Source organism: Lathyrus oleraceus, chromosome 5 (genome assembly GCF_024323335.1).
Source record: "Lathyrus oleraceus cultivar Zhongwan6 chromosome 5, CAAS_Psat_ZW6_1.0, whole genome shotgun sequence".
In the NCBI taxonomy this organism is placed as follows: domain Eukaryota; kingdom Viridiplantae; phylum Streptophyta; class Magnoliopsida; order Fabales; family Fabaceae; genus Lathyrus; species Lathyrus oleraceus.
In genome coordinates this window covers 605949452-605969454 of record NC_066583.1, presented here as the reverse complement: position 1 = coordinate 605969454, position 20003 = coordinate 605949452, and the positions used below count along the sequence as shown (strand labels likewise).

Sequence of the window (20003 nt, the reverse complement as noted above, 5' to 3'; positions counted from 1 at the left end):
CATCATCCTTTGCCTCTGTTGATAAGCGGGTCTGTTACCCGGTTGTTGCTGCTGTTGATACTGAGCTGGTTGACGTTGTGATTGTTGTTGTAGTGGCGCTGCAGCTGGAATGGTCACCGCCGCAACATACGGTTGTTGATGATAATTCTGAAAATTATTCCTTCTAACACCTCTGTTCTGATAGGAAGCCAAAGAATTCACTCCCCCCTCTCTTTGCTTATGTCCTCCAACGAACGACTTTTTTACCCCTGACGAAGATCCTCCTCCACTTTGGATCTTGCAGGTCTTCAGGTAATTCTCCACCCTCTCTCCGGTAGAGACCACATCAGCAAAGTTGGAAGCATTGCACCCCACCAGACGCTCTAGATAAGGTCCAGGCAACGTATTCATGAACATGTTGGCCATTTCTTTCTCCAGCATAGGGGGCTGAACACGGGAAGCTGTCTCCCTCCAGCGTTGAGCGTATTCCCTGAAGCACTCATTGCTTTTAAGAGACAGATTCTGAAGTTGAGTTCTGTCCGGAGCCATGTCTGCATTATACTGATACTGCTTCACGAAGGCCTCCGCCAAATCCCTCCAGCAACGGATGTGGGCTCTGTCCAGTCTCATATACCATTCCAAGGATGCCCCAGCTAGGCTGTCCTGGAAGAAGTACATAAGTAGCTTCTCGTCATCAGAGTATGCAACCATTTTACGGAAATAGGCTTGCACGTGAGTCTTGGGGCAAGAGTTGCCCTTGTACTTGTCAAAGACCGGGACTTTGAATTTCGGTGGCACTCTCACACCTGGGACCAGCCCTAAGTCAGCAACGTCTACTCCCAAAGGATTCTGTCCTTCCACTGCCTTCAACCTCTCTTCCAATCTCCTGAACATGGGGTCTACGCCATGACCCATGCCAAAGTCTTCATGAAGTGGGGGAAACTGATCGTCCTGATCATCATGAACGGTATGTTGACCGGGGTTGGCATGCGGGATCGGGATAGGCCCCGGTCCACTGGGTCCGTTAACCTCTCCAGCTGGAGGTTCAGTCACTGTCTCTGGTTAAGCAGGGGGATTCCCCTGTATTATCTGCCTGAGCTCTTGTTGTCCCTGAGCCACCCCTTCAACCACATCCATGAATTGGGTCATGCGGGCCCTCATCTCAGCGAGCTCTGCTTGTACACCTTCCATTGCTCTCTGTTGATTCCTCCGGGTACCGTATCGGTGAATGCCTGAGTCAGCTATCCTGCTAGTGGAACACCAAACAATATGAGAACACCGCAGCGGTACCTGTTATGCAAGATATGACAATGAATATGTAAATGTAATGACATGTTTATCCATTCCAAAAGGTATTCTGCCCCCTTGATTCCAGTCTCACATCAAGTGGGTAGTGCAAGAAAGCCGAGTCATGGATAAACTTCTGAGATCAAGATGTAATAAAGGGAAACCATCATACAAATGAGTTCAAGGAAAGGGCCTTAGCCAAAAAATACATCAAAGGAGGATCTCCACAACAAGCCTGTGGATCATCACTACACAGTACCAAAGCAATAAGTAAAGAGAGGAACAAACAAATCAGAAGTCAGCCTCCTGTATACAACCCATAAGGACCGTTCCTCACTTCATCCAGTAACGCCACCGTGTCAGGATGATCTGGAGATTCTGTCAAACGCCGGATAAGCAGATTCCTCTTGCGAATGTTCCTATCCAGTTCGTTGATGTGTTCTTTGTAGTAATTCCCATCATCTTCTCCAAATACCTCTTCAAGTCTGGATTTCTTCAAACTTGCCAGCGTCTTGAGTTCTTCGATATATCCTTGAGCCTCATTGAGTTGATATGTGATATAACCATTAGTTGATCGGGTACACAGCAGCTCATGGTTCTTCCCCTTCAGCAAAGTCTTCAATTTCTCTATCTGACCAGTCAGTTCAGCCACCGTCTCTTCCTCCTTTGTCTTCCGAGAAGTTGAAAATGCATCCCATCGCTCTTGCCACCCAGCTAATTTACCACGAGCATCCATTAACTGCTGCTTGACTCGCCTCAACTCAGAACTGGATGATCTCAAGGCTTCGTCTGTCTTCCTGAAGAAATTCACCTCCACAGCAAATTTCCTTTCAGCTTCCTCTTGCAATTTGACGGTTTCCTCCTTCTGATATTCTGACTCATGGAATCGATGCATACAGTCTTGCAATTTCTCCCTTAACTCCGAGTTCTCGATTTGAAGTCCTTCTGTGGTGTTCTTCAACTTGTCATACTCCTCTCGGCTCACCGTTGCTGACTGCTCGAGAGTAGGTGAATACAAGGGTTCTTCAATAGGAAACGGTAGACCAAACTCTTCGATTCTTCCTTGAAGCCATTCTCCATACTGAGGGTAAGCTCTACAATCTCCTTTCCCAAGAACAATTCTTCCTTTCTTGATCACCTTGAGCCAGGCCTCAGCTGCCTTACGGGATACAGTCAAATCAGGCGAAGAATGGAAAAACAGAGATTCTTCCACATCCTTTTCCAAAGGTGGAGTTCTTAAGGCATATCCAAACTGTCTAACTGCAAGAGAAGGATTATAGTTGATTCCTCCTTTTCTTCCTACCAACGGAACATTCGGGAAGTTCCCACAACTGTGAATAATATCTGCCCGAAGCAAACTCCGGTCAGACCACCAAGAAATATCTTCAGCTCTCAACCCCATCAATCTCTTTGACCAACTCAACGAGTCCTTGACATCAATGAATGCTCCTGACTTGGGTAGGTGAGAACTGAACCACTTATAGAACAAAGGCGCACAACAATTCAACAATCCTCCTTTTCTATTCTTATTCTTGTGGTGCACTGAATGAAAGAAATCTCCCAGCAAGGTCGGCACTGGATTTCCCAACACGAAGAGGCGTATGGCATCTACGTCTATAAATTTGGCGACATTAGGGAACAAGACAATCCCATACACACAAAGAGCCAACACAGCATTGAAACCCCTCTGGTCACCATCTTCAAGCTTCTTCTTTGCTTCTCCCAATAAGAAACTCAGATGAAAACCGTTAACTTCTCCCTTCTGACACATATTAGCCTTCAAAACTGATTCCCTCAAATATGTGGTTGAAGCAACCATGCTGAGATCGGGCAGACACTCCGAGCTGTAGAATAGCAACTGTGACTTGATGGGAATTCTGAGAAAACTGGCAATCTCCTCCAAAGTAGGGACCAAAACATAATCCGGGAATGTGAAGCACCTCAATGGATGGTCATAGAACTGCAGTAGTGTGAAGAGAGCATCATGTTGATCTTTGGAAAGAACCGCGACGAAACTTAGAATTAAACCGTAATCCTCTCGGAATCCTTCTAGAGAACCAGGATCCATTAACTTCATCAGTTGTTGGATGGGCTCCAAACAGACCACCGGAAACTTGTAGGCGACGAGTCTCTTTCTGCCAATATCCATCTTAAGAGAACCAGGAAAAACCCCGACCGGAATCAAGAAGAAGATGTAAACCCCCTAGAAATGGATAAACATGTGTTAAATGATATGAATGCAAATGATGTGATGATGTGAATGCAATGCAGCGGCGTGTCAATCAGGATTGCTGTATCTGCTTGAGCATTTGTCAGGTTGCACTGTCTGAAGAGAAAACCACTGAGGAATATAATACGAGATCAAAGCACTGCTCCAGAAAACCGGGTTGGTTGGCGGTTAAGGTTTCCTGAATTTAGCCCGCCCCTCACTGGTAGGTTCTAAGAACAGAAGTTCGTCAACTTCAGCCCTTCAGTCGCGAATAATACGTTTACCATTGAAGGTTTGGCATTATTACGGAATAAAAGACCTCCACTGACTCCCCTCAACAGGACATCCTAAAGCAAGTTCCCAGTCTCGGGGTCCTCGGATTGATCAGCGAGAATGTGCCCACCAGAGCTAACATAATCACGTCTCGGAGGAGAGGCCTCGACTGAGTTCTCGGGAAATGGTCACCAGAGTCGACAATTTCTAGGGGAATATTATGTCGTTACGGAACATCCGTAGGACATAGTATATCCAAGAGAAACCTCGTCTGGGTGTGGTTCTTCACGAACGACTTAACGCAGCAACATACCACGCAAGCCTCATGAACATCCACTCTAAAACCTGTGTGTACACTCAAGCCTGGGTAATGGGCTTATCTCTCGTAGAACATCCCATCCCAACAAACAAACAAACAGCAGCAGATACAGCAAACATATGTACATGAATGCAATTAGGCAAATAAGTAACTGCACAAAAGAATGAACACTCAATAAACAAGAAAACACACAAGCTAGGAAGGACTCGCTTAGGGAAGATGGACCAGCAAGAGGTCAACTTCTACACTCCCCAGCAGAGTCGCCAGCTGTCGCAACCTGAAAAATACAGTGCGAAAAAAAAAACAACCGGCGAAAGAAAATGACAGAAGAGTCGCCACCGTGCGTTATTCATCCCAAAGGAGGGAAAGGAAACGCTCGAAGTAAACCTGAAAATAGGAAAGAAAAAGACAAGGTCTCGCAACCAAATCTTGGGTTCGGGAGTCGGTTATGCGAAGGGAAGGTATTAGCACCCCTACGCATCCGTAGTACTCTACGGGATCCACTTTTGTAGTTCTTGTCTAAAGGGTGTGAGTTTATCTTGTGCTGTTTACTAAAAGGTTAAGAGAAATGACTCGCGCGGATGCCGCATCCACTGCATACGTATCTCATCTGAATATGAGAATCAGAGTCTTCGTAGCTCGGCTGACCTATGGGTTGGGGGTAATTGTGCTCGCTAAGACATCGCGTCTTATGCCTACGTATCTCATCTGGAATGAGAATCAGAGCAAACCGTAGTTCGACTAACTACGGGGTTATGGATTATGTTACGGGGTGAACAACGTTACTACGCAATCTACCGGATGCTCGACCTTTGGAGACTTACTCGCCTGTAGTAGAAGGAGTAAACGTGTTGCTTTGGGTTTTAGGTTTTGTTTGCGTTGTAGGAACGCGCATGCAAAGAGGAAGTCCTAGGCGGAGGAACAGTGCTACCTAAATTGGCATGCAAACGGGAGACTATGCGAAGCCTCGCGTCCTATGGGGAAACAATCACATCACACAAAACATATATCTTGAAATAGAAAAAAAATGCCACCAAGGGGCTCAAACATTGCCTCCTATCGAGGTCTTCCAGCTAAGAAATAGTAGAAATAAAAGGGAAGAAGTAAAATACCACACGGATCAAGATCCGAAGTTACAGCAATTAAAGGATAAACAACCCTGAGATTCTCCCAAGCTGAGGCCATCAAAGAAAACCAATCAGTACGGGAAATCAGAATAAACCTCCGGAGGGTATCCCTGCGAGAATATGTGAGCCCTCACAAAAACTCAACAAAAGGGGTTAGGCAAACAGGATTGAAATCAAAAGATAACAAGGCCATGGCAACACAAAGAACAGGTTAGAACAAAACGAAATAAAGCAGATACTGTCACATTCGCGACTGCTTCGCCTAGCGAAAGCCTAACGAAGCTTCGCTGCGTGCTCGCCTAGCGAAGCGGCTAGCGAGCACCTGCGGGATTTGGATTTTCCATTGGTACCTGCACGATGTTAAAGATTCCAGATCCTATGGCATTCACCTCATAAACGAAATTGTTAAATAGTCAAGGCATAAATCACATATTCATACACAAATATAACCCTGTGGGCCAAGCCTGAGGTTACCTCATATATTCAGTATTCAACCCGAGGCATAGAGTAATAGGAACAGAGGCATACCTGATGAGAGACCTGTTAAAATTGGAAGGCAAGGCCGGATTGGCGAAGCAACGTTTAGGGTTTGCGTGAGGCGGAATGAACTCCTCAGGGCTGCCCGAAGGTTGCTGCAGAGTAGTTCCTAGGTTTGAAACTCCACGTGAACTCCAAGTCTATTTCTCAGGGAATTTCCAAGTGTCTGACACCCTACTGAAACTCTTATATTTATAGCTGATTTTCGTGGACTTGTGGGCTTGGAATGAGGGAGACCCAAAATTTGTTATATTTTAATTATTTATTTATTTTTCTTTTTTTTTCTTTTTTTTTTTTTTTTTTTTTTTTTTGGAAAAACTGAAGGGTAAATTTTGGGGTATTACAGCCATTAATAACACATTTTCATCATCAGATTCTCCTCTGGCTATGTTTGCTTATTCTGATTTCCTTTCTGTGTTTGACTAAGAGTTAACAACAAAATGACCAAACTTCTTACAACAGTAACATTGAACATTCTTCTTGTCAAACTTCTCCTTTCCCTTTCCCTTATGATGTTTCTTCTCATCAAAGTTGGAGGTTTTTGACTTCTGATAACCACCATGTATCTTCTTGACCTCTGACCAAGGCTGCTTATGATTCTTCTTCCCAGAAGACGCTTTCAAAGCATGATATACCTCTCTTTCAGAAGTTCTCTCAGTCAGACGCAACTATTGTGCCTCTAGACTGCTCTACAACTCTTTAATTCTCATGGTGCTCAGATTCTTAAAATGTCCAATTGCTACAACAATGTAATCAAATTGAGGAGTAAGAGATCTTAATACCTTCTCAATGATCAAAATCACTCTAGAGATGTAATTTGGTACCTTTTTATTTTTCTTCACGTTGAGATTTTCATACTTCTTACGTAGAGACTGAAGCTTCATCTTCTTCATTGATGCATCACCATCGTAGCACGGTACTAGTGTGTCCCATACAACCTTCACCGTCGTCGAATCAACGATCTTCTCAAAAACATTCACATCCACACACTGATGGATGTAGAACAAAGCTTTCTAATTTTTCTTCCTCAACTCTCTATACGTGTTCCTTGGTGTCTCAGTTGCATCCGTTGCAACCGCTGCATAACCAAGATCAAGAACATCTTGAGCGCCAAACAACACACGCATTTGAATCGTCCACCGATTCTAGTTCTTTCCATCAAATACTGGAAGCTTCGTATTCAAGCTACCGTTTCCACCGTTCATAGTCGATATTGTGCAAGAATTCACTCAGATCTCACCAAACACTCGTGTTTCCCAATCTCGCAAAATCATAAAATGTGATTCTGTTACGATTTCAATTGTAAATTCAACGTGAATTCAAGAAAGGAAATCAATCACGCACGCCTCACCGTTCACTCATGTTTTCCTTGGTGTTTATCGTGGATCAAAATCGGAACTCTAGATACCAATTGTTGGTGCACAAGAGGAAGAGAGAGAGAGATAGAGAAAAGTTTCTAATAGATTTTAACAAGAAAATTAAAATTCTATTATGAAAAGATATATGTTCTACTTATATACTAATCAAAGTAAATGTAAATTCAAATGCAAGTTAAATTATATCTAAATGAAACTGAAATAAAATACAATATAACAAAAGAATCAAACTAACGTGGAATCAATTTAGGTTTACATTAAATATTTTAAAATTAAATAAATAATATTTTAAAGATAATAACATTTAAATATTTTAAAACAATTAATTTTTATTTATAATAATAAAAAAAATTTAAAGATTTTTTTTAATAGAAGTACTGTACTAGTAAAACTGAGTGCAACTTATTCTTATCTCATTTTTTATCAAAAAAAAAAAGAAACTACTTTATATCCTCTCACTTTAGTCTCAATGATTTAAAAGTTTCTTCTTTCTCTAGGGTTTCTTTTCCTTTTACAGTGTAATTTACGCAACAGTGCTTTCTGCACAATGTCCATATATAGAGCAACTTTACTACCTTTACTCGGTTGTATTTAACTTTGTCAGATGGTACACTTTAATTTCTCAGCATCTGTTCTTTTTTTTTTTCAGGAAAAGTTAATAACATTTTTTGGACCATGTTATAGTACAATTTAAATTTCAATTAATCAGCTGGTCAATTTTCTCAGACATTGCTTTCATAGGAAGCTATATACAGTGTATTGAAAATGGCGAATGATATGGAATTTATTATGGATCAATGTAGTAGGGTTTAACAGAAGGTCAAGTTGCAATCTTAAGATGGATAACTTTTTGAACCGTGGTGGATTTTATGTATATATAACTATATAGCTAAAAACTAAACATGTTATTGTTGTGAAGACAGTTTTAATTATTTATGAGTACGATTATTTGGTAGCATATGGTCATTGTACAAAGTGGGACACATTTGATTGTCCTTTAAACCATGCGCAATCAATCCATCATCATCCACTATAGGGTACAAACACATCGGTGTTGGGATGTAGATGTGCATTTAACACATTTGTTGTCAAGTTTTTGAAAGTGAGAGGATTTGAATATATATTTCTAAGTAATGATAATTCTAAATTTAAAATTCTATAGGTAAGTGTATGAATTCAATTTAAAATAAAAATTCACTCGTTACAAAACAACTATTTCACATCGATTGGACTTAGTATATGAATGTGAATTAGATAAATATTAATTATAAGTGAATAAAATGTTAAACAATTTTAAAATTTTGAATGGAATGGTTAACTCTCTCTCTCTCAAAAATAAATAAATTATCTCAAAGTATATATTTATATATTGACACACAAAAAAAAAACCTCAAAGTGCAATTGAAAGTTGTAAGTCCTAACGTTTGAAAATGATATTGGTGAGCGTGAGTTGGGCGGTGGCATGAAGATCATAAATTGCATAGAGACAATGTATCTTTTCTCACTAATATTTGTCTCTATCAGTGTGAGAGGCACACATGCTGCCAAGTAGAGTAGAATATCAGTAACAATGAATGGGCCATTATCTTGGATCACGCGCCTGTGTTGATGTGAAATATTGAATGTCTTGATGCAGGCAGAGGCTCCTTCAGCACCAGCCTCTATATCTATCTATCTATCACTGCCATTATTGTCCTTTTCTAGGACTGCACCATTGTTCTGTACTTTTGTCTCTAACTGGCATGCATTCTGATAGCATCACAACCAATCTCTACCTTTCCCATTTTTATGTATAGTAGCTTTCACATGCCTAATAAAAATAGCCCCAGAGTGACTGGATCATAATCATGTAGTTTATGTACTAGCTTAGTTAATTCATGAAATCATATATATGCGCAGTAATTTCTTAGTGAATCTACTCAGTCAAAATTACTTTTATTTAAATCAAACACTTTAGATTTAATATGTACTTTACTATAGTACTCCCTCTTATACCATTGTCGGGAAAAAAATGTTGTAACCTTAAATAAGGAAAAGATAATAAAGATGAGACTTTATGTTCTAATAAAATTTAATTATTAGGTAGAAAATGTTCTACAAAAAATATCCGATCACCATGGAGAAAGATTCGTTTGTAGACGGCGATATATTAAAAGCTTTAGATGATACTAGAAATTGATTGAACATATACAAGTTTCTTTTAGATTTGGTGTGACAAACGTCGTATCAGAAAATTCTTTTTTGATTACGAAAGAGAGGGAAGAAAAATAACAAGATTTTAGTTAGAATCATCTTTCTATTCACTTTTCTAAATAGGATAAAAAGTTACTGTAGATGTTTGATTGACTGCATTTTGTGTTAAAACACTAACTGTATTCTGATGTCTTGACTGATGTCATGACATGCTTGAGTAGTATGCTGCAGGATTAGCTAATACAGGATTTACTGAATGTCAAACTGGATGCTATGACATTCATCCCTGACAGCAGATACTGAACTATAGAATAGTTGGTTTTCTGTTATAGCTCAGTATTTAGTTCAGTCTGTTTTTCAGGAGAATAACAGACCTAGCACATAGCCTATTGTCTGAATGTCAAACTGAATGTTATGATATTCATCCTTGACAGCAGATACTGAATTATAGGCAGGTTGGTTCACTACAAGAATAACTTTGTGCAGCCACGTGATTTAGTGACGTGAAATGCACGTGGCAAAAAATGCCAATTACGACGTGAATTTCACGTGGCTAAAGGTAAAATATAATAAAAAAATGGAATGACAACTTTTCAGGTTGGGGGGAAATGAAAATAATTAAAATTTGGTAGTGACATGCAGATCACGTCGCTATTTTAAATTTAAAATTCAAATAATGTTTTGTGAAATGTAATTCACGTCGCAACTAGTGACGTGCTGATCACGTGGGTACATGTGGGTACAGATGACCGTTTAATGGTTTGTGGCGTGTAAATCACGTCGCAAATAGCGACGTGACAAGCATGTGGGTACAGATGACCGTTGAATGGTTTGTGGCGTGTAAATCACGTCGCAAATAGCAACGTGTTTACCACGTGGGAACCTTTCCTTTACCTTCCCTCTTCTCTCCCTCTTCCCTTCACCGTTTCATTCTTCTTCTTCTTCGTTTCCTCTTCCCTTCCACCTGCAGACCCATTTTCCCCTTCAACCCATTTCTCTCCTTCAAGCTTCAGATCCATTGTGAAATTGGAAATTTAAAGGTAAATACTTTTATTATTTCAACTTAAACCCATTTCTGTTTAATATATATGAATTTTATTTTAATTATTGTATTTTTTTTTTAAGAAATAGCTAAGAGTGAATTATTCATTCAAGAATTTGGAGCAAACAGATTCAAAGTCTTCATCCAGGTATATTCAAAATTGTGAAATTTAATTTTTTTTTAATTATTTTCAGATTAGTTAAATGTATTGAGTTTGGACTGGATTATGTGTTGTACTTATTATGTATTAAAACCGAATTTATTTGGACTGGATTTTGTTTTTGTGCACATTATGTATTAAAATAGAATTTGTTTAGAAATTTAATGTATTATATATTTAGAATTTGTTTAGAATTTGTTTATAAAACATATACCCTAATGTATTATTAAAACAGAATTTGTTTAGAATTTGTTTAGAAATATAATATATAATAGTTTTAAAAAAACAGAATATTTAATGTATTATATATTTAATGTATTATACAAAAAAAACAGAATATTTTATGTATTAAATTTTTATAGTTTAGAAATAGATTTTATATAATATACTATTAATACCAATACTATCCTCTCTATTAATACCCTATTTATAAAATCATTTTTAATTATTTCTAGAGAAATTATAAATTTCAAAAGAAAATCATGTCAAGCTTGGAAATATTAAAACTTTGATATTACTTTGTTTAGAAACTATTTAATGCCTTTATATATGTGCACATTATATTTTTTAGAAATATAATATATAATTTTTTTTAAACAAAATATTAAAACAGAATAATATTTATAAAAAAAAACGAAATATTTTGTTTATTAGAAAAAGTAATATGAATCATGTCTAAAAATAGAAGTTGTATTATTATTTAGATAATATGGTTAGTTTAAAAAATATAATAGATTAGTGTTTTGAGTAAAAATTGATAAGTGTGTATATATATTATTTAGATAACTAAATAAATAGAAGTTGTATTATTAATATTATGTTTAAAATAATGTATAAAAAAACAAAACATTAATTTCATATATATTAGGGTATATGTCTAAAATGTTTTTTTTTTAAATAACACATATTAGGGTATATGTTTTATAAATATATGTTTAGTTTAAACAATAAAGTATATAATAGTTATATTATATATTTATTAATAGTATAATATATTTTTTTTAAATTGTACGTAATAATTAGTTGGATGTACGATAGAACGATTTTTAAATTGGACGATAGAGGAATATCACTTTTGAAATTAAAATAGTAACGATTTTGTAAATGTGCAGTATGGAATATTTTCATTACTATCGTAGTTGGATGTACGATAGAACGTATCCAGGAAGACGTGGACTTAAACCGAACTTTGAGGAAGGAGTTAAAGGGTTTATCACATGGGCTTTCGCTCAAGAATGTTGTCTAAGCGAAGGAGGAGTAAGATGTCCTTGTCTAAAATGTGAATGTAGACCTATAATTAGTGACCCGGAGGAAGTAGAACGTCATTTGAAGAGAAGGGGTTTCATTAAAAATTACTGGGTTTGGACATATAATGGAGAACAGTTGCCGAGTAATGTACAAAGGACTACGACTACACATGCTTCTAGCAGTCGATCACATATGGAACACCGGGAAGAATTTAGTTTGATCAGTGACATGGTTGGCGATGCTTTTGGGGTTAACGTGACCTATGATGAACCTCAAGACTTCGATCAGGAAGAGTTGCCGAATGAGGAAGCTCAAAAATTTTATCAATTGTTGCAAGAAATGAATACGCCGTTGTTTGAAGGGTCGTCAGACTCAAAATTATCGATGTGTGTGAGATTATTGGCCGCCAAGTCCAATTGGAATGTTCCTGACCAGTGTTTGGAATTCTTTGCAAAAATGATGTTGGACGCAACTCCTACGAAAGACAACCTTCCCACAAGTTTTTATGATGCAAAGAGGTTGGTGTCGAAATTGGGTTCAGAGGTAAGAAAGATTGACTGTTGCACTAATGGTTGCATGTTGTTTTACGATAATGAGTTTGGTACTAATGATGGATCGTTGGAGGAATGTAAGTTTTGTAAGAGTCCGAGATACAAAGTTCGCAGTAAAGCCATTAACCGTAAGCAAAAACATGTGGCAGTGAAGTCCATGTTTTATCTGCCGATCATACCAAGGTTAAAAAGAATGTTTGCTTCAATGCATAGTGCAAGTCAAATGACATGGCATCATACAAACCAAACAAGTTCGGGCACAATGCGACATCCATCTGATGGTGCGGCATGGAAGCACTTCGATATGATACATCCTGATTTTGCAGCAGAACCTAGAAATGTCAGACTTGGACTATGCTCTGATGGTTTTACTCCATATGTCCAAGCGTCTGGAAGTGGATATTCTTGTTGGCCAGTTATTGTTACCCCTTACAACCTCCCTCCTGAGATGTGCATGACAAAACCATACATGTTTTTGACTTGCCTCATTCCAGGTCCAAAGAGTCCAAAAGCTGGAATAGATGTGTATTTACAACCTTTAATTGATGATTTGAAGAGGTTATGGATTGGAGAATGGACTTATGATATATCTTGCAAACAAAACTTTACTATGCGAGCAGCCTTGATGTGGACTATAAACGACTTTCCCGCATATGGCATGTTGTCCGGTTGGGGGACACATGGAAAAATGGGATGCCCGCATTGCATGGAACACTCTCATGCGTTCACGTTGGAAAAAGGGGGGAAAAGTTCGTGGTTTGACTGTCACCGCAGATTCCTACCGAAAGATCATGTCTTTCGAATAAATAAGAATGACTTCAAAAAAGGCATAAGAGTAACAGACTTGCCTCCCCCTCGTTTCTCACCTGGTGAAGTATGGAACCGAGTTAGTGAACTGCCAAAATTCACAGATTATGGTAAAGCTTGCAGAATTGAAGGATATGGGGGATCTAGTTTTCCTCATCTGGGACTTCATCATACCATCAGACTGGGGGATCTAGTTTTCCTCATCCCTCACAGGTACCCCCACCCTTCATGCAGTCTGGGATCTTTCCAGATCCCACACAGGTACCTCTGTCGTCCCAGCATCCCACAAACACACCATCATCATCCACGCTTTCGAGGTCCCACACCCCACCTACCACACACATGCCCTCATCATCCACGCATCATGGGGGATCTCGCACCCCACACCCACCACGTGCCACAGATATACCCGTGCCTGAGGAGCAGGAGGAGCAGGATGACCAGGAGCAGCAGGATGACCATGTTTTAGAGCAACCAACTGCAAATCCCACAGAGTATGAGATGATTGATGGCAGATATTTTATTGAGCCATGTGGAAAATCGTAAGTATCTAATTTATAAATTTTATTTAGTATACATGTTTCCATGTTTCCATGTTTATAATTAACACTTATTCAAATTGTTGTTTAGTTTCTCTCCGAGTAGGCCAGCTGCACAGTGTGTAAAACATGTGATTCAACAAATGTATAAAAAAGCTTGGAAGTCATTCAAAGAACTTTCCAAGGATGAGAAAGATGAATGGTTTGATAAATTTAAGGTAAAATAAATTTTATTGTTGTTATTTTAATTAGTTATTTTATTGTAATATATTATCTAACACTTATCTAACAATTTTTTTGAATGTCATACAACATTGTAGGAAAAGTGTACGTGGAATGTAATGGATGAATATATGATTAGAAAAAATTATCGGGGAAGAACATCTGTCCGACTTTCTGACATGCTTAGGCGTGTCAGACTTGATTGGGAAGAACGAAATATTCGTCCCAACTGGATAGGCAAGGAAGTATTTGACGAACTTCTTGCCTATTGGGCTACCGATAATTTTAAAGCTAAATCTCAAAAAGCAAAAGACATGAGAGCATCCGAAAGGGGGGGTTGCCTTAATGCTACAGGAAGTATAAGCATTGGAGAACATGCAAAACGGATGGTAAAAATTATAACTACGGTTTAAAATTATATTTTGATTTATTATGTGTTTAATTAAATTTATTTATATTAATCAGACTAAGGCACAAGGAAGACCCCCCCGACTTAATGAGTTGTTTGTGAAGACCCGTACAAAAAAATCGGGGGATTTGGTTGATGATCGGTCGAGAAGAACTATAGTAAGTTGTTTCTATTTTATTTTTTTTTGTTAAAATTCTATCAATTTTGTGGCGTGAATTTCACGTGGTAATAATGTTTGTGGCATGAATTTCATGTGGCAACAATATATGTGGGATTCTTTTCATGTCACAACTGTATCTAATTATTTTATTTGTTGTATGTGTAGGAGGAGTATCAAAGATTGCTCACACAATTTCTAGTTGAAAATCCTCAATATACACCTGTTGGTTCTAATCCGCTTGATCCACGCGTGGATATGTATATTTGGAGCTTAGTCACTGGAGGGAAGGGACGTAATGGGTGTTTTTTTGGTGTTGGTCCTTTGGCTGGCAACTACAGAACCGGAGATAGAACTTTATTTGATAGAGTTGCAAGTGGGGAAGGAACGTCCCGTCCAACACAATTGACACCTGAAATGATGGAAACGGTGAGGCAACTGGCTCTAACAGAGGCTAGACGAGAGACGGCGGAGCGTGAGGCGGCGTTAAAGGCCGAATTAGAGGAAATGAAAAAAAGACAACACGATATGGAGGAGCAAATGAGACAATTTATGCAGTCCATGAGTAGAAATCAAAATCAAAGAACAACTGAAGACGATGAAGATGACGACGAATTTGATGTGTAATATTTATTTAGTTTTAAATATTAATTTTTGTATAAATAATTACTTTGCTATTTTTATAATACATTTTCATATGTGTAATTTTAATTTAAAAATATTTCACTTAATTATTAATTATTCTATATTTTATTATTTATTAATTATTTTATCTTTTATTAATAATATAATTTAATAATAACAATATATTTTATCTTTTATTTTAATTTTGTTTTTAAGTTGTGAAGTGTAAATCACGTGGGTAATTTGCCACGTGATTTTCATGTGGCAACATACCATCCATTTTCAAATGTTGTGACGTGATATTCATGTGGCAAAGTTGTGTCATGAATATCACGTGGCAAAGTTTAAGCGCAGAAGGAAGTTAATTCACAATGTTGCGACGTGATTTGCCTTTGGCAAATTAGCGACGTGTTTATCACGTCACAAAAAGTTGCCACACGCGTTCCAGCGACGTGAATCAACACGTCGCTATTTTTGACTAGTGAAGTGATTTTCACCTTTGCCACGTGATAATCATGTGGCAGGGGGGAGTTTTTCTTGTAGTGGTTTTTCTGCTACAGTTCAGTATTTAGTTCAGTCTGTTTTTCAGGAGAATAACAGACCTAACACATAGCCTATTGCCTGAATGTCAAACTGAATGTTATGACATTCATTCCTGACAGCAGATAGGCCACCCATGCTGGATGGTTCTAAATATGATGACTGAAAACCTCGTATGATAGCCTTTTTGAGGTCTCTGGATAGCAAGGTCTGGAGAGCTGTCAACAAAGGATGGGAACATCCAACGAAGACAGGTAAAGATGGAATCATTTTGCAAATTCCTGAAGAAGACACTACGCCAAATAAGGGAAAAGAGGGCGCTTTTTTTGGCCTATAACAGCGCTTTTAAGCGCCCTCTAATCTGGCGCTGGCATAGGTAAAGACAGCGCTTTGTTTTCTTGGAGAAAGCGCTGTCTAAAGTGGCCACATTATAGTGCGCTTCCAGAAAAAAGCGCCCTCTGGAGTGGTCCATAAAGTGACACCTTAGAGGGCGCTTTCTGGAAAAAGTGCCCTCTAAAGTTGTCAATGTAAAGTGTTTAGAGGGCGCTTTCAGGAAAAAGCGCCCTCTAAAGTTTTCAATGTAAAGTGTTTAGAGGGCGCTTTCAGGAAAAAGCGCCCTCTAAAGTTGTCAATGTAAAGTGTTTAGAGGGCGCTTTCTGGACAAAGCGCCATCTAAAGTTGACAATGTAAAGTGTTTAGAGGGCGCTTTCAGGAAAAGCGCCCTCTAAAGTTGTCAATGTAAAGTGTTTAGAGGGCGCTTTCTGGACAAAGCGCCCTCTAAAGTGTTAGTTATTTTAAAAAAAAATGTTTGAAAAACAGTGGATATTTAATTGGTAACCTGTAAAGCGCAAAAGTGTTGTAATTCATATTGGTAACCTGTAACCTGTAAAGCGCATGCTGCAAAAGTGTAAAATTCATATTGATTTCATCCTTTAATCCAATGTTATACACCATTAATCCATTGATATATACAACATGAATCCATTTATATACAACATTAATCCTCCATATATACAACATTAATATATGATTCTTTGATCAACAATATACAACAACATCATGATTTAGTAAAATTACAACAACAATATACAACATATATACAACAACAACATACAACAACAACATTCCATACATATATGTACAACAATATACAACCTAGCTATATGATTCTTTGATCAACAATGAATTGACACAATTCATCCTTGATTTCATCCAAATGAGCTCTTGAGTATGTCTTGTATTCCTCAAAGTACTACAATTAAGAGAATAAAAAATATTCATGATTTAGTAACAAATTAGATGAAATATCCGATAGTATTAAAATAAACCCTAAGTTATTATTCCATACCATTTTTGGGATGTCTATACGATTCAACGCAATGATGTCTCTCATAAATCTCATTACAAAAAATCCGCAATCGACCGAATTATTTTGCTGAGGACACTACACAGAAAAACAAACAATATATATATATAGTTAATTTCTTACAAACACTATTATAAGCAAAAAAACAAACACCATTATAAGCAAAAATAAGATACTTAATATATACCTGAACTCTGATCCAGGTAATGTCCTTCCTATTGCGGTATTTCTTTTTCAATCTAAATTTTAGTATTGCCCTAACAAAATAAAAACGTATATTGAGATCAATCTGACAGACATAATTAAATATACAAATACACACGAATATTTAAGGGAATTTCACTTACGCGTCAACCGTCTTCTTCATATTCGGATATTTCGTCCAATCACCCGATAAAGAATCGAGATAATACACTATTAGTCTCGAAAGATCCATAGCAACCAACACCCAGTGACCACTGTAAAATAAAACAAAAATTTAGATAATTGAAAATTTTCTACGTAAAAGATATACATAGATTAGAATGAAATTATTAGGAAGAAAATTTAACCCGTTGCCAGAATTAAACGGTATAAAATACAAATTGGGTGTATTATCATCGGCCGCCATGAATCTCTCGACTAGATCATTCTTTACGGATGTTGGATTATTCGTTATTAACGTTGCATTGAAACGGGAAGCAGCAATAAACTTGAAACGGTTACACAATTCAGTTCCCCGCATCAATGTTACATACATATACCTTAAATAGAAACATAATAAACATTAGACTACTCATTGAAATGTGTAAATAAATTGTTCAACTAAGTAAATTATAGATTGATCGGAGTACCATATGTATGTATGAATGACAGCGATGCCCAATTCGGTGTGTTCAAAAAGTTGTTGGAAGTCCTCATTTCCAATTATTTCGAAATGAGCAGCTCCGAAAACACCTTCATCAAAATTTATAGTACGAATGGCCCCCTCATGCATAATATCGGACTCCTCCACCATTTTCTCAAGACGCATCAAAATTTGAGATTTTGTCCCGGACGTCGTTGGAATATCCTTCGTTGGAATATCCTTCGTAGGAATATCCTTCGTTGGAATATCCTTACCAGCTTTTTTCAACTTTCGACCGGGAACCTAAAAATTCATATAAATTAAATCATGACTTTTTGTGATGCAACAGAATCGTTGTGTATATAATTCAATGGGTATATATATTTGTACCTCTTTTTGAGATGCAACCGACTCGATGCGTCTTGAAATCCCTTTACCAGCTTTAGGGGTGGGTCTTGTAGGAGTCTAACATTACCATGTAATAAGGATTGATTAAATATCATAATTGTAGCTGAATTGAAATGTGAATACTAAATATTCATAATCATTTAGAACATATATACCTCGGCATCAGGGAAAATTAGATCTGACGGCCAACCAACAAAGGATCCGACTGCATCTTGCATCAACGTTGTCTCTGAAACAACGTCAGGTAATGGTAGACGGGCGTCCGTATCGAATACGAGGTCAACCGAAACTTTCATAAATCCCACCGGGAGGGGATTATGGTGAAGTAATTCACCCGAAGTATTGTGCACTTTCCCCTTGCCAACCATGCGATAAGTTGGTGACGATAGATACAGCTGACAAGGTGAAATGCCCTAAACCAATAATAAATGTTATTGTTAACTTGTATATGTGTCAAGTAAAAAAGTGCTATTTTAATTTCATAATAACATATATAATTACCTCGGGAAATTTCGGTTGATGATTGATACTAGCTCGGTCACTAGTATCTTTTGCCTCGGAAGCGCACCTTTCCTCTCTATACCTTGCATTCTCGTTTTGCAGTTGGAGTACTTGTGCCCTTAACTCCGCCAAGGTCTCCATCACCTCTTTGCTGGTAGGATTTTTTGTTTTTGTTTTTTTATAAAATGACGACGGAGTCACACCAAAACCCTTACCCCTCACACGACCGGAATACTCAGGAACATTTAGTACTCGACTAAGTACGCTCCTGCAATCCTGGACCTCGGTTGAAGGTACGGTTTGGGATAAAGTCTCCTGAAATATTATTAGAGGAGATTAAAAATGAATTATATGTCTAACAAAATTTTCGATATAATTAAAGAAATAATGTTTCATATACTTACACATTCGTCATAAACATTTTGGACCGCTTCAACGACAGCCCCATCCTTCCCAACCCGAGCAGCCTTCCATAATACGTGCTCCGGAAGAGATGTTGCGTCACTTTTCTCCTCGGCTAGCTACACATTGAATTAGATTATAAGATCATCAATTATAACATATTGTGACAATGTATAAGCTCATAGCATTTGAATATACTCACAATTCTTTGTTGTAACCGTGCATAACCCGTACGCCCTTTTTTGTACGGATACACGGGTTTTGATGCCCTTTTCCTATTTATGTCGCTTACTTCCTGGATAAAAAAGTTTAAGGCATATTAGAACCAAGTAACTTAACAATTGTATAATAGCATAATTAATAGACATTACATGGAATTTTTCGTTTCTTCGTTTGGCGACAAAGTTATCCCATTCATCGGCTGAAATAATCGCGGCATACTTCATTGGCCGTTCTCCTTCAACAAATTTTCCTTCCTCATCCTTGAGAAATTTGTTGCACAAAAAGGATCGAAATCCTCGGAGTCTTTTTCCGGCCAATTGAATACAATATTTTTGCCGGCTTTCATCGATGTGAAAGGATCTCTAAAAAACATACAAATGGAGTGTGTTATTATAAAGTAATATTATAACAATATATGGTTAACAAATAGTCAACAAAAAAAACATATAACAATATATGGTAAGTACCTTTATCTCCGACCATATTTTTTCCTTGCCAACCTTCAAGTCCGGACTTCTCCAATTATCACATGTAATCGGAATATGTTGGCGAACAAGGAAACCAATGTAACTTGCCAACATTGAACCGTTAGGCTCAATTAGTTGGTCTTCAGCACTCCAATGTACTTCAAATTTTACACCCTTGTCTCTTGCACGAATGATTGACTTCATAACAGTCA

At 37.7% G+C, this 20003-nt stretch overlaps 2 protein-coding genes across 2 annotated transcripts; both read left to right on the top strand.

Annotated features, from left to right (window-relative positions):
• The first annotated feature begins 11615 nt into the window (after positions 1-11615).
• On the top strand, positions 11616-13773 carry LOC127082362 (uncharacterized). The gene is made up of 2 exons (XM_051022595.1): positions 11616-13218; positions 13739-13773. Exons 1-2 carry the CDS (start codon positions 11616-11618, stop codon positions 13771-13773), a joined length of 1638 nt encoding a protein of 545 aa, XP_050878552.1.
• Positions 13641-15062, top strand: LOC127082361 (uncharacterized). The gene is made up of 4 exons (XM_051022594.1): positions 13641-13865; positions 13968-14258; positions 14335-14436; positions 14604-15062. Exons 1-4 carry the CDS (start codon positions 13791-13793, stop codon positions 15060-15062), a joined length of 927 nt encoding a protein of 308 aa, XP_050878551.1. The 5' UTR covers positions 13641-13790.
• The last annotated feature ends 4941 nt before the right edge of the window (positions 15063-20003 follow it).